General features: G+C 37.5%; 2 protein-coding genes across 5 annotated transcripts in view; both read left to right on the top strand.

The window, feature by feature from the left end:
• Positions 1-10951, top strand: part of LOC146502556 (E3 ubiquitin-protein ligase rnf213-alpha-like) — a 118169-nt gene extending 107218 nt beyond the window's left edge. For 2 of the 3 annotated variants that reach the window (XM_085132746.1, XM_085132744.1), the window contains 6 exons: positions 909-1113; positions 2326-2403; positions 2792-2989; positions 8046-8135; positions 8240-8418; positions 8754-10951. In XM_085132746.1, the coding sequence (XP_084988872.1) occupies positions 909-1113; positions 2326-2403; positions 2792-2989; positions 8046-8135; positions 8240-8418; positions 8754-8904 (901 nt within the window). In that variant the 3' untranslated portion in view covers positions 8905-10951. The remainder of the gene's footprint in view (positions 1-908; positions 1114-2325; positions 2404-2791; positions 2990-8045; positions 8136-8239; positions 8419-8753) is intronic. The other variant, XM_085132745.1, reaches the window with a different exon arrangement.
• Positions 10952-13062: 2111 nt separating this feature from the next.
• Positions 13063-16230, top strand: part of LOC146502561 (E3 ubiquitin-protein ligase rnf213-alpha-like) — a 71789-nt gene continuing 68621 nt past the window's right edge. For both annotated transcript variants that reach the window (XM_085132699.1, XM_085132700.1), the window contains exon 1: positions 13063-13158. The gene's annotated coding sequence lies outside the window, so the exon portion shown is untranslated. The remainder of the gene's footprint in view (positions 13159-16230) is intronic.

A 16230-nucleotide genomic window follows, 5' to 3' on the forward strand; every position in this document is an offset into this window, starting at 1 on the left:
ACGTTTAGGCGCACCAGGTCTGTCCAGCGTCCTCCCCTGCCGCCTGATCCAACTCACCACCTGGTGATCAGTTGACAACTCAGCCCCTTTCTTTACCTCAGTGTCCAGAACGTATTACCTTAGGTCTGGTGAGGACTGTCGTTGCCCACGTGAGCATTGAAGTCTCCCAGTAGGACAACAGAGTCCCCAGGCGGAGCACCCTACAGCACCCCACCCAGGGACTCCAAGAAGGCTGGGTATTCTGAACCGCCACTCGATGCATAAGCGCAGACGACAGTCTGCACTTACAGTATGCATTGAGTGGCGAGGGTTTGTTCCCTGCGCCCGACCCGAAGGTGCAGGGAACAGACCCTCTTGTCCACTGGGAGAAACCCCAACGTACAGGCAGCAATCTGAAGGGATACTAAAATACCCACCGGGGAAACTCCAGACTGAGACAGAGTCCAGCCCCTCTCCAGGACACTGGTTCCGGAGCCCAAGCTGTGCGTTGAGGTGAGCCCAACTATATGTAGCCAGTACCTCTCGACCTTACGCACTAACTCAGCCTCCTTCCCCACCAGAAAGGTGACATTCCTTGTCCCAATTGCCAGTCTTGATAGCCGGGAATAAGTCTGCCAGGGCCTCTGCTCCTGGCTGACGCCTGGCACACAATACACCCGACCCTACAGTGCCTCCTAAAGGGGGTGGGCCTGCAGGAGGATGGGCCCATATCCCTTTTTCGGCCGGGCCCCATGGACGTAGTCCGGCCACCAGACGATCGCCCTCGGGCACCTTCCTCTTGCACCCTCCTCCTCTGTATTATAATTCAGGTTGGGTTGAGCTTGTTTGTTTTTTTTTCACTGAAAAATTTATTTGGACAAAGAAATGTTGAAAGGTTAAAGTTCATATCTACATTGTGATGTCTGCAGTGACTACACAGTGAGTCTGTCAGAGCTAATGGAGCACCATGTGATCTGCTATGATGTGGAGAAGGACCTGTTTCCTCTGGTTTTGTCTAACTGCCAGTACAGCTTGGAACGTGGCCACGAGACAATATCTGAGTATGACCTGCCCAGGATCCAACAGCAGATCCTCACCCACTTTCTGCAGGGAAAACCTCTCATTACCCGCGCAGTGAGTCCACACAGCTTGGTTTGGTTAAAATATCTCCCAAACCTAAATGAAATACTAACTAATACAGTCCCGATCAAAAGTTTAAGACCACTTGAAAAATGGCAAAAAATCATATCTTGCATGGTTGGATCTTAACCCTTTAAAACCGATCGGAGCGGGCACGCTCTGTTTTGCATAACTATTTTTAAATCCCGGTGGATCTGCAACCACTTAAGCTAGCGCAATAATTTTTTTTTGCATATGAAACCGGAGGAGTTGTACTAACATCTTATGCCATCAGCTTGTCCTAGGTCACTGTTTCCTTCCACATATAGCTTTGCAAAAACTGCATAAAAAGCGCTTGCAGCACCAAAAACATAATATTCCAGAAACACGCTTTGCCGATCCGATCAGCTGTTTGTAACACTTCCTATGTTGGAATAGACGTCAGCGTCAACTTTCGCATGTCCGCCATGACCTGCCCGAAACAGGAAGTGATGTCATTTTTGCAGAAATGTAGTTTTTTTTTACCATCTGGGCCTCATGAGCCTATACTGGTGTTTTTAAAGGTTATCTTTGACTTTATGACTTTCTTTGTCGTTTCTGGGATGCTTAGGACTCAAATTGCACTGCTGGAAATTGTTTATTTTGATGCATATGCTGCTTCTTTGCAAATTTGCACTATAATAATAATAAGGCAAAACATTATTTTGAGCATTCAATTTATTGAAAACAATGCTTAAACTGAAACAGCTGTATATAGATATATATGCTGTCCTGATTGCACACCACCTTTAGGAATTTTTAAGCTCAGAATAGACCTTTTGAAGTTGTTACAGAAACAAATACCATTGGTCTAATTATAGTAAAGCCAATGAGTCGTTGAAAGAAGACTTTTTTAATTCTGACAATATTATAATAGGTTTGAGTAAATGAAAACCCAATTAGGAAAATGGTTTTTAAAAACTGAATATAATTAGACATCACCCCAAAGAGATTTGTTTTAAAAAGGGCATATGACAAACACTCTTTTATAACCTCTGTCATAATAGAAAAAGTGATCAGACAAACATAATCAATAGTAGGTCAGTTATTCTTTGTTCCACATATTCTTGACAGTACACTGCTATAACATGTAGATGTGGGCATGCAAAATCCCTTGTAGCACATTGTAGCTATGCTAAGCAAACCAAGAAGTTATTTCTCTGTTGTGTTTCATGTGTTTTTATTAAGGGAATTCCCGTGCTGGTCAACACACAGGAGAGAGACTATGACACCATTTTCAAAACTGTTTGTGGAAAAGTGCCACAGGTAAAGTAACAAGTCCTGTTTAGTTTCCTTTTGCAGAAGACAACACAATTAAATATTGATAAACTTTGATATAATATATATAACTACACAATTACAGCTATCTATTTACAAACCCAAAATGAGACACGATATTTCCAGGGGCAGAAAACGAGTCCAGGATTCTTCAGAAAATTTGTGACAAGTTTAAAAATGACCAATATTCAGTTTAAAATAAAGCACTAATACACATTTGGAAGATTTTCTTGATGAATGGACTTTTTGTTATTAGACTAAAATGTTCTGCTGAAGCATTATATTTGACATTTATTTACATTTGCATTCATACAGTAATAAAGGGAAAATTTAAATTGAAGCTTTTAGTTTCGCTAACATTTTGTTTTTCTACCAGATTCCTCTGTCCTCTCTGGCACAGAACACTGTGTCCAGAGAGCTCGACTCATACAGCGAGGTGTGCGCGGCACTCAAGATTGTGGAGCTTCTTCTAGGTTTCCTGTCTTTAACCAGTGGTGATCCCACTATGAAATTAGTCACTTACCTTCAGGACGTACTAAAGATGGACCAAAACATTGATCATCACATACTGAAGGTCTGTGCATGTACACCTATACCTATCCTTTTGAACCTTTATGTGCAATAATCAAATGTGGGAGTGTGGGGGATCTATCTGCAGGAATGGGTGCGAAATTTGTTTTGGAACGCAATGCGGTATCACGCCCTTGTGAGTAGGGGTGGGTTTTAAAAAATTGATTTCTCCAATTTGAATCCATTTTAGTTTGAATAATGCAATATTGATTCATTAAATCCTGAATCGGGTTTTAGATATAAATGTATTTTGCCAGAAATGCAGAATCTCAGATTAAAGCTCATGAAACTGTTTCAACAACCATCAAACAGCTAAAACAGCAAATGAGAGCAGGTACATGGATTCTGCAAAAGATGTAAACACAAAGCGGGGATCAACCCCATTCACCATTAAATAAATTTGGTTCTTTGCATTCTTTTAGCGGCTGAAAAAGACTGGGCTCAGAGAGTCAAAACTCAAAAAATGATCTTTATTTTACATTTCCGGAAAAGGAGACTGAGCACACAAAGACACAAGCTCAGGTCTGAAAGCAGCAACAGACAGCATGGTTATTTATATATTTCCGCAGCACGTCACACACACTAGGTTTTGATCAAAACACTGCTTAGTTTCATTTTCTGCCTGCACCTCTGGTGCTCTGCAAAAGCATGCAGTTTCCTGTCAGTACTTTTGGCTCAGATCTTCAGAGCTGGCCCTCTCTTATTAAAATACATGAAACAATATAATCAGCAAATAAGCACTAAGACTATATATTTAAATCCCAACACCATGCACACGTACATTGACATGCTGTCATGGCTGAAATCTCACAGATTCTGAAGCTGCACATTTCATCACTCCCGACCAAAATTAACTAAACCAGCAGCAAAAGAAGATCAAAACTTTGCTTCACATTTGATAAACATCGCCATTAATCCCTATCTTACTTTGGCTATTTTGCTTCCACCACGATGAAAATCACACTTCCTCCACAGCTCTTTCTCAGTGTACTTCAAGAACAGTTTCCCATTTAAAACTGTTTTGTGCATTATTTACTTGCTTATTATTATGAGTCTACCATTGTGTTCGGTGCTGTCAGCTGCTGTTTTTTGTTGTCGTTTTTTTTTTTTTCAAAAATGACTGCCGACATGAAAGTCTGATTTTTTTTACACTTTTTAATGACACCAAATTGCAAAACAGCTGTGTCTCTAATAAAACCTCTGTGACGTTGCTCCGCTTCACTCCAGCAGCATCGGGTAATGTTCATATGTTGTTTCATGATTTTCTTCAGTTTTTGATCTACTGCAGAATATTTTAAAGGTGGGTTATCTGCTATAAAAAGACATACCAGAATTCTAGTATTTCTGACTCTGAGTCAAAATTGAATCAAATTGAATCGAATCGGGACCTTGTCAATCTGAATCAAATCAGTTATAGAAATTGAAATCAATAACCAGCCCTATCTGTGAGCAATATTTGAATAGTATTGTAGTGTGTTGCTATAAAAATGGTGTGAAAAAGGCAATTAACAATGGCTGAGAGACAGACCATCACAACATAAAGTGTAGATCCTTCCTAGAGAGAAACTGAAAAGAAAGTCAAGGTGTAAGTGAGCACAGTCTCCTTCACAATTAAGACACTCAGACACTGGGAAAAGTTCAGCCAGGAAGAGGTCTGGCAGTTCTAAAGCCACAACAGAATCTGAAGACAAGTTTCTAAAAGCTAACAGATTGCATTATAGGTGTCTCAAGGGCCATTTCAAGTACAGCTTAATAGTGGTCTTAATAAGCAAGCCTCAGTTTTGACGGTAAAGAGAAGACAATTACAACAATGGACAGTGAGACTGAGACACAGGAGGGTGATAAGGGTAGTGGAAACAGCTCGGGAACACAGAAGGAACAGATTACGCTTGACGTGACAGAGGAAGCAAAACTGAATGTAACACAGATGAGATGGAGACTAACAAAATAAAACAGGAAGTGGCAAAAATCAGAACACAGACATGAACACTAGACAAAGAATAGGAGATATGACGTAGACAGAGACAACAAGGAAAGACATGAAGACCAGACTGACGACATACAGTACACACACACACATAGCAATTAAAGTGAAGAAGCATGAATGCAAGAATCAAGAACTAGAAACATAAGTAACAAAACTTGGAGGCTCTCAAAAACGGAACATGAACAGGTATTTCATAACTCTGAAGATGTCATGGTCCTGGGTCTGTGACCCAGTGTTAATGTGTTTGGAATTTTGATTCTGGTTTATTTAACATTCTGAGGTTAAGATTGTGTTCCAGGTTTTGGTTCTTATTATAGTTGTAATTCCGCTTAGTATTTGTATTTTCTGGTGTTAGTTTGGTCATCCAGTTGTTCGGTTGCTTGAGTTCTCTCATCTCTCATGTCATCATATTCCCCCATATTGCCCATGCCCTCCTGTGTCAGAATCAGAATCCAAAAGGGTTTTATTGCTAAATGTTGAGTGGATTTACAACATTAGGAAATTGCTGCAGTACTTTGTGTGAGACATACTATAAGACAAACACTTACATAAAAATAAAAAGTCTGATTTTGATAGACCTTGTCCCTTGTGCATTCTTTTCAGTTTTGCAAGCCCTGTCTCGGTATATTGTTCCTGCTGTGTTTCCTTTTTTTTTTTTCTTTTTTTTTTTCGCCTGTCCCATTTGGTTCTTTAGCCATCAGAATTGTTGTCTGAAGACCAACAAGGATACCCAATGGATTTATTTTGCCAAATGGATCATCATGGCATTGCCGTATTGGTCCATTTGATCGACCTTTGTTTTTATTATTTATTTTATTTTCAGTTGTTACAGACGGGACAGACATGAGTGAGGGATAGGAAAGGGAGAAAGAAAGAGGAAGGAAAAGAAAAACAGAAGGGGAGAGGGACAGTGAGAAAGGGGGGAAGAAAAAATATCTCCGGGATCACCTGTTGAGAGAAAAAGAATAGAAAACAAGCAAAAAAAACAAAACAAAGCAACATACTATACACAACACCATCGCATTAATCTAGCTAAGTGTAAACAGCAGTAAATACTAAATACTGAATGTTGTTGTGCAGCATGCAGGACAGACAGCGCACAATGTGCTTTGAAGTAGCAGCCAAGAAAGGTGTGATTTAAGTCTACGAACAGTGAACACCCATGTGCACACCAGTGTGGATCGGCGCGCTTGTATTCAAATGGTTTCCCCATGTAATGGTCTGCTAGAGGATGTAGAGAGCCATAGCCCCGTCCCCCAGGGCATGAAGCAGGCATGGAGGAGATCCAGGCCCCAGACATCCAGAGGCCCCAGAGTGCAAGAGCCCAGTGTCCTGCTGTGTTTCCATGCGTCTCCACATAATTTATTTTACTTACAGTGGCTTGCAAAAGTATTCGCCCCCCTTGAACCTTTCCGCATTTTGTCACATTACAGCCACAAACATGAATCAATTTTATTGGAATTCCACGTGAAGGACCAATACAATGTGGTGTACACTTGAGAAGTGGAACGAAAATCATACATGATTCCAAACATTTTTTACAAATAATTAACTGAAAAGTGGGGTGTGCGTAACTATTCAGTCCCCTGAGTCAATACTTAGAAGAACCACCTTTTGCTGCAATTACAGCTGTCAGTCTTTTATGGTCTGTCTCTACCAGCTTTGCACATCTAGAGACTGAAATTCTTGCCCATTCTTCTTTGGAAAACAGCTCCAGCTCAGTCAGATTAGATGGACAGCGTTTGCGAACAGCAGTTTTCAGATCTTGCCACAGATTCTCGATTGGATTTAGATCTGGACTTTGACTGGGCCATTCTAACACATGGGTATGTTTTGTTTTAAACCATTCCCTTGTTGCCCTGGCTTTATGTTTAGGGTCTTTGTCCTGCTGGAAGGTGAACCTCCGCCCCAGTCTCAAGTCTTTTGCAGACTCCAAGAGGTTTTCTTCCAAGATTGCCCTGTATTTGGCTCCATCCATCTTCCCATCAACTCTGACCAGCTTCCCTGTCCCTGCTGAAGAGAAGCCCCCCCAGAGCATGATGCTGCCACCACCATATTTGACAGTGGGAATAATTGTGTTCAGAGTGATGTGCAGTGTTAGTTTTCCGCCACACATAGTGTTTTGCATTTTGGCCAAAAAGTTCCATTTTGGTCTCATCTGACCAGAGCACCTTCTTCCACATGTTTGCTGTGTCCCCCACATGGCTTTTGGCAAAATGCAAACAGGACTTCTTATGGTTTTCTGTTAACAATGGCTTTCTTCTTGCCACTCTTCCATAAAGGCCAACTTTGTGCAGTGCACGACTAATAGTTGTCCTATCGACAGATAGCTGAGCTGTAGATCTCTGCAGCTCGTCCAGAGTCACCATGGGCCTCTTGGCTGCATTTCTGATCAGCGCTCTCCTTGTTCGGCCTGTGAATTTAGGTGGACGGCCTTGTCTTGGTAGGTTTACAGTTGTGCCATACTCCTTCCATTTCTGAATGATTGCTTGAACAGTGCTCCGTGGGATGTTCAAGGCTTGGGAAATCTTTTTGTAGCCTAAGCCTGCGTTAAATTTTTCAATAAGTTTATCCCTGACCTGTCTGGTGTGTTCTTTGGACTTCATAGTGTTGTTGCTCCCAATATTCTCTTAGACAACCTCTGAGGCCGTCACAGAGCAGCTGTATTTGTACTGACATTAGATTACACACAGGTGCACTCTATTAAGTCATTAGCACTCATCAGGCAATGTCTACAGGCAACTGACTGCACTCAGACCAAAGGGGGCTGAATAATTACGCACACCCCACTTTTCAGTTACTTATTTGTAAAAAATGTTTGGAATCATGTATGATTTTCGTTCCACTTCTCACGTGTACACCACTTTGTATTGGTCTTTCACGTGGAATTCCAATAAAATTGATTCATGCTTGTGGCTGTAATGTGACAAAATGTGGAAAAGTTCAAGGGGGCCGAATACTTTTTCAAGCCACTCTACTTGTGTCTCCAAGCTTTAGTGTCCATCCAATATCATCTTAAAAATAGCATGAAATAGCCAAATGACCAGAGCAAAATCTGTTGAATTTTTTGTAGGCTTTTGGTAAATGTACCCTCGGACACTGTGTTTGTCTGTGGAAACTCCTCTCCTCACTCAGATCTGAAAACATGCTGCGTCTCAAAAGGGTAAGTTTGGCTTTTGCAGGAAAATCTTTTTCAAACAGCATTTTAAATGTTTTTTGTGGTCAGAAAAGCTCTATTTATATGCCAGTCCAACTTTCTTTGAAAAGAACCCCTTTTCAGAATATCCACCTGAGTACCAGATGCCACTGAGTGAGGAAAACAAGGCTGAGCTGAAAAAAAATATTTCTAGAGGAAATGTGGACCAGTGGCTGATTGAGATCCATGAAGTTCTTTTGTTGGGTCTGGGCTGCCTACGGGCCACTGAGGATTGGAATCCATCCTGGAGGTAAATTTATTGGATATCATCAAATGTCTTTGGTAATACAGTACCCCTTGGTCCTGATGTATTCTGTGTGAAGACGGTAAAGTTGCATCTTAAACATCACAATAAGTACAGATGATGCTGTATAGTCAAAATTGGGAGCTCTATTCTAGATCTCAGAGATGCAAAACGCATCTTGTATTTGCCTTGTGCAGCTCAGAATCAGTGAAGTTTCCCATTGTTCAGTCTTTCTGTCTACACCAAAAATGTAGATCTGTTTCTTCAAGTTGGAAAGTCATTTGCTTCAAGTGGAAGAGAGAAATCAGTCTGTTGAAATACATCTGTTTTCTTCTTGACAGTTTGAAGCAGGCTGTTAGTGTGTACATGAGACATAAAGACGTTCCACCTTACATGAAGGAAGACTTCCCTGAAAATCTGCAGCTGTCCCAGATAGTAGAGACATGGAAATACGCTATAACAGCAAAACAGGAGTGGATGATGGAGGGATGAACTGGGTGAGAGTTTAGCTAATAAAAATTACATATATTATATATTCTGTGTAACTACATTGTACATTTGCGGATTGTTCTTATATTTCTTGTTGAATTTTTTGAGAAATTCTATTGAACAGCAGCAAAAATTGGTCAAACAAATAAACAAACAAAAGCTTTGCATATGACATTTAATTTTTCTTACATTTTAGCTCACGTATTTCTTTCTCTTAAATTTTAAAGTGCTTTGAATGTTCACCTCCATCCATTTTTTACCTAATTTTATTTCTATTCCATTTATGATTGTGTGCTACATATGCATGACAGATTATGAATAGCCTTTAGGCTTAGTGAGAACAATAATATGCAGGAAAGGTAGATTAAACTGGATTCCACCATGCCTTGATAACGTGTTGTAGTTTAATCAGTGTGAAACATATAATTGTATAAGTCTTATTTAGTAGAAAAACGTGGGACCTACCCCAAAATGTTCAACTTTGACAATGATATACTATGTGTAATTTTTTTTTTTGCTTTGGGTCTTGTTTTTGCTATCATTGCTAATATTACTGTTACAATAAACTTCCAATCAATCCATTCAAATTAATATAATATTAATATTATTTTGCTGGAATTTTTAAAATCTATTTTACAGTGAAAAAAGGAAAACATTTAATTCTAATGAATATGAATTGTTCTATCATAAACACGTGAACAATATGAAAATCCACATGTTATGCTGAACTTTGAATTACACAATTTTTTTAAAGCTCCTTTGCATTAATGAGAAGGTTAAGATTTGACTAGCCACTATTAGTTTTTATATTTTGATATTTGAAGGTTTGATTCATATCTTTTTTGTGTTTGTTGAGATAAATGACCCCAAAAAACATGGAGTATATAATGCCATGCTGGCTGATGGAGAAATACACTGCAAGGGTTTAGTTATTTTAATGGAGCATTTTATTTTTAATTTCACATTTTAAAAACTGATGGAGAATTTTACATTTTTGTTTTGTATTCATTTAATTTTTCATTTATCTGTTGACTGGAAAATCTCAGGATGTAGCGACAAAAATATTGACTTTAACAAACATTTACTACGTTACTTTTTTTGGTATGTTCAAATTTTTTTATTTTATTTTTTTTTTACATTACTTTCCTATTAAAGGGTAAAACCTGGTCATTGTGTTAATGAACCTGCATGATGCTGGGATAAACTAGCGAGGAAGTATTGTTTTTTTTATTATTATTACTATTATTAATATTAAAAATGTTCTCATATATTATTTTTACATTTTAAAGTCCTTTGTGTTTATTCGCATTAATGTTAGACTCAGTACTTTATTTTATTTGACCTGTTTTGGAAAAATTAAAAACAAAAACAAAACAAATGAACATTTAGGCTCAGCAGCAACAGTTGACACACAGGAAAGGCAGGCAAAATTCAAGTGCACCATGTCTTCAACATGAGCTGTCTGCTCATTTATTTCATTTTAACAATATAAAACCTTATTTAGAAAATTAGGAATGTATGAGACTCTAATAATATATTCTGTGAGTTTTGAATTATTATATATTTTATGGTAAAGATTTATAAATTCTTTATTTAGTCTGTTTTATTCTCAATAAATTTCTCGTTACTGATCGCACAATGAACTGCTATAGGTGAACATTCTATTGCTTTTTTATTTAATTTTTTTCTTTGAAGAAGTTGAATTGTTAAAAAGTGAGCAATCTTCATTAATATTCACTATGTATCTGCTAAGAGATAAAACTGATCATTAAATGTTGTAATGTTTTGTGTTAAGAAATCAATAAATCAATTTATGCATGCATGTGTAGCCTGAAATTTATTATGTGTACTGCACTTGTGAATATATTGTTGAAATATTTTATTTGGTGGTCCTGTCTTTAAAAAGGTAACAGCTTAGCTTTTGTTGATTGCCTTAGATTATCTGGGTATTTTATGATTAATTTGTGCATAATACCATCCTTGTATTATATCAACTTTAGTGTGTGTGTGTGTGTGTGTGTGTGTGTGTGTGTGTGTGTGTGTGTGTGTGTGTGTGTGTGTGTGTGTGTTTACTTTAAACACACAGGAACGAAAAAAATACTTTTTGTTGTATTTCTTCTTTCTTCTTCCACTAACTTTTCAGCTTTTGTCTTTTACACTCTATATATACTAGATATACAGATAGATATTTTAAGACAGGGTTGGAATTGTAATCTGGCATACCGTGATGCACTGGCTGTACAAGCACTGGTGGCAGCCCATTTATTCAGTTTCATTTCATTACATATCATTTTCATGACAGTGTATTGTCCAGTCAAATCTCTTAATGTAACCATACTTTTGCTGTGCACTCATGTGGCTTGTAGAAAAAAGGTTTACTGATCACACAATGGAAAAAGGGGTAAACCTGAAAGAAAACAATAATAAGAAACTAATGACAGATCTCCATTCCCACTGGTCTGCCAGCTTGCTCCACCAGCTGTCTGCTGTCCAGTAGGGTGAGGCTTACTCCCAGCATAACATTTTCAAAACCACTGGCTTTCGCCACTCAGTGGAAGTTAATCATGGAATATAATTAACTGAGATGATACCTAACTGGTTTATTTCAGTGTTTACCTGAGCAAATTTGTTTGGCTAAGATTGAAGTTAGGTTTATCACTGGATACTTTTATTTAACTTTGTTTTTGAACTTATCTCACTGGAGTGCTGTCAGTATATTTGAAATAATTATTTAATTATTGTATGTTGCATGTGGGGCTCCTGATGCTCAGATTAAATGGTTGTTGTTGTTGTTGTTTTTTAACTTTTATTCAGCTCTATTCTAAACACCAGCTGTCTGTAAGTTTTGTCAGTCTACCTGAATAAAAATTTAAATCATTCTAACATATGACCTGTTTGTTTTTGTTCAATAAGCAGTACTTCAGAAAAATGCTTAGGAGCTCTGATTTCTTCAACTACAATAAAACTTGCTTTAGTGCTGCAACATTTTGTACTAAAGCTCTGGCTATCATAGTCTGCTGAGATTGCAAACTACATTTTAATTCTTGGGCCTTCTGTTTATTTTCGTGATGCCTAAGATTAGCATACTTGGATCTATGCTTGTAAAACTAAAGGTTTCAAGGTGCTGGCATGAACTGTATTCCCCAAGCACCAGCATGGGCTCATAGCAAAGAAGACATACCAGCATGTTTCCCTGTAGCACAAATAAGCATTTGCATTTGTCTTAAATTGCTTTTCCAATGCCTCAACATTTTGGTGTTGCTGATATTCCTTTTTCTTTTTGAAACTCAATGACTTGACTAAAAACTATAGAAGCTATTGTTTCTGCCACTGGGGGAAAAAAACAAAAAAACAAAAAAACATTTTCCTGATTGGAAGAGAGCCAATTTCAGGTTAGTATCTCAAAAGTTATTTGACTTATTTTCTCAGACGTTTGAGTTAGTAAGTTGACATCTTGAGATACTAAAATCAAAGCGTTGAGACACTGACCTGAAATTTTGGCTTCTGGATGGCAAGATTTTCTCCTTTGTCTTTTTTTTTTTCTCAAATTCAGAGGTGGAAACAAGCTTCCACAGAAAACCGCTCTAAAACGCACTGCTGTTGAAATACTGCCATCGGGAGGCGGATGCTGTCATTACGTAGTTTTGCACACAAATTATGGTAATTTTATTGCTTTTAACTTCCTGTGGGCCACATAAAATAATTTGGCAGGTGGGATTCACCTTGTATTTGGGTGGGTTGTAAGGTGTAGAATATCTGAAAAGGAGTGAGTTGGCAATTCCTGTGTTATTAGCAGGCAGCACTTAGACACTTAGGCACGCTGTTAACTTACATGGACCCCTACAAACTTTTTGTTACTACACTGAATGTGTCAAACAAGAAAGCTACGTTTTCTTCTTGCTATGCATATTATTTTAATAATGCATATGGTGTTGTTTAAATAACTTTAACTTAAGTCTAACTCTACAATCTTGTTGACTGGGTTTGTTTTTATTTATTTATTTTAATTTTTTTGTCATATCTGATAAAAATATTACCCCAAAAATATTTTGGGGGTATGACTGAAAAAAGTGTCAAGACAGATCTTTTGAGTCTGTGTAATTTTATCTGTCGATTGCATGATTTGAAAAACAGCCACACCTTTTACTGTAAATGAAAATGAAAGTAAATATGGGAACGGTTAATAAGCTATATTCTTTAGCACCAATGCTCACACAGAGCTGACTGCTGACAATGTAAGGAAGAAGAACAAACACGGTAGGACATCTAACAACTATCCTTACAGATAATAATAATGCATTGGGACATGCCCGAGGTTTAAGTATTGTGTCTGTAATACTAAATACTATCAGATGCGTTTTATTCATCTTTTATTACAATATAAATTGGTAATCTGTAACAGCATTTGACCTAACTGTATACTTCCTTGTTAACTTCTGCATATCCCTAATCACCATGTCCTGTATTGTAATTTAAAGATAAAAAGACAACATTATGAATCTAAATAAGTCTTTTTAACCGTTAAATGCTACTACATAATACAAGATGGCCTAAATTAATTTCATAAAATACATAAAATAAAACATTGTACAAGATTTGTTTTTTTAAATGCAGCTATAATTTTTTTTATAAAGCAATTTCTAATTTCTTTTGCAAAGAGAAAAGTCTGGATCAAGCTTTTAGTATAAGAAAGGCAAGTTAAAGTTATGAATCAGCCCCACCATTACTGTAAATGAAAGTGAAAATAACTCTGTGACCCCAGTAAGCTATATAAAGTCTATTGTTGATAACAAAACACATTTCTTACTACTCAGGCTTTTACAATAGTACTCAAAAGTATACCTTCAACTATGACTTCAACAAATAATATGTAACACATTTCCAATGCTTTCACTAAAACCTGAACGTTATAAGATTTGCAAATGTGTGTAACCTTTTGTGTTTTGTTCTCTTTATTTTTCATCATCATTGTAAGTACACCACAGTGTTTGTTACTGTGTTTGAAGAATGTTTTGGACTTAGTTACTGTGGAGTATGCATACATACCCTGCATGTATGTACATGCAGTGTTTTAATTAACATAAGTTTAGTATTTAGCACTAAAATCTCGTCACCAAGGCTTGTTCACAGGGAATGAGATTTAAAATACTCAATACTGCCACCTAATGTCTACAACTGAGGATGTTTTTGTGATTTTCTAAAATGAGAGAATATCATTAAACAACAATATATTAATCAGAGTGTAAGAGGAATAGTGTTAGGTCTGCGCTTGCAGGCCCTGCTGGTTCAGAGACTTATCACCGTGAACAAAGCAAGACAAACAGCGATCCATTTTAACTTGCAAGGCAAGCCGATCGGATCAGGGTCTTGTCTTGGAGCTGAACGCTCCTCACCTGTTTCCAGCCTTCCCTGCAGCCTTTTATTCTGTGAACACAAGCACCACCCATTGTAAACCCTAGTGGTGTGTCAGGCACTGTGTGTGTGTGTGTGTATGGATGTGCGGGCACGTGTGTGTGTGTGTGTGTGTGCATGTGTGTGTACATGACTTCCTGGTTACAACCGTTTTAACAGCATCCCTGGTCATAAAAAGGGTCATCTGACCTCACCCTGCATATGGCTTAACCCCTTTAACAGTCCACCACATACAAACACAGGTGAGCCTGTAAAGGGAGGGTGTAAACATTCCTCACTAAATAAGGAAACCAGAACCTTACATAGAATGTCTGCAGTTAAACACTATAGCCTCCTCCACCATCCTACATGTGGGGGAGGAGAATAGAAACAAAAGAATGTCTTTGATCATGCAGTTTGAAACAAGGTTTACAAATTTAAGTACAACAATGACAACTTTTATCAAAATCATCCTAACAAATAGAATATGGTTTGTTAAGGCTCAATGAAACATACTGTGTTACTGTGTTACAACTGATTGTATGATTTTGATATTTTGATGATAAATATTAATATTAAGAACAAGGATGTATCAACATTCCTTTTTGTAGCTTTGCTATTTTTATGGTAATAAACAAAACATATTGGAGTTTTGACAAACAAAAAGAAAAACTTATTAGATGACACTTTTGATTCTGTGTGAATATCTGTTGCTTATTAGACATGATAGGAAAAACAGCCAAAGGAAACACCTCTTTTACTGTAAATGACAATAAGAGTAAATGACTGACTAAGTACAGTAGACGGGAGCTGGTTGTTACACTTTCTACTATAGCATGAATAGCTGATCATTGAAACATCTTTCAGAAACCATTCCTTCGTTAAATCAAAGTGTAAGGTGCTAGCTCAAAATGTGTAACCCTTTCAAAAATAAAATCATTAATTTAGGAAAAAGCCATTAAGGACACTCTTGCACTTTGTAACAGCCAACTCCATAGTGAAGTTGGCTGTCCTTGAGGTTATCAATGTGGTTTCAGTAAAAACAATTGTGATTTTTTTAAAAATGTATAACTTTTTTTTTTCAAATCGAAAAATCACTAAGTTTAGAAACCAACTCCAACTAATGCCCCTTGTGTTTAAACTGTGAATTTGACCCAGTGATAATTATTGTGGATTATGGTCATTGGGAAATTTATAGTGCTTTAATAATGTAACCTTTTTTAAAGCCACTAAACAACTGAGAACACATTTCCCCATTCAGTGACTGTATTTTGAACTGATGTATCATTGATATAATTAAAAAAGGCCAGAAGTTCCCAATATATTTTAAAAGATATGTAACCTGTGCAATAATGAGCAAGTCAGTGTATATCAGTGTATGTGTCAGAACAAAATTTCAAGTTTTGATGCATGCTCAGTTATCGTGGTAAGGACATTTTCTGGGATCTCCATTTTAAGGGTGGTGGTCTTGATTTAGTAACTTTGTAACTTACCCAGCCACTAAAGTCAGTTTGAACAAATGTATACCCCTGAATTGCCAGGGGTACAATCTGTGTGAGCATGGATACCACACTTCCTTGGGCCAGCTATTGGTATGTGGTTCAATACAAATTATTTTGCTGACAAAGAACCAAAAAAATATTACTCCATTTACATGCCTGGCTGCAAAATCATTCTCATGCTCCAGATCCTGGAACAGTGACACAGCCATCTCCAACTGACCAACAGTTTGACCTAGCTAGCACAAGATGTTAGCTAGCTCATACAATACTGGTTCAAATCAAAGCTAATATTATTAATGTCAATTTTATGTCAATGTTGTGTGATCTTTAGTACAAATACAAAAGCAACATGAAAAATTATTCAGCCCCGTTAAAAAACACCACTGCAGAATGATCAAATATTCTGGTCAAATGTGTGATACAGACAGAATTTCAC

The sequence above is a fragment of the Neolamprologus multifasciatus genome, chromosome 15, assembly GCF_963576455.1.
Source record: "Neolamprologus multifasciatus chromosome 15, fNeoMul1.2, whole genome shotgun sequence".
NCBI classification, from domain to species: domain Eukaryota; kingdom Metazoa; phylum Chordata; class Actinopteri; order Cichliformes; family Cichlidae; genus Neolamprologus; species Neolamprologus multifasciatus.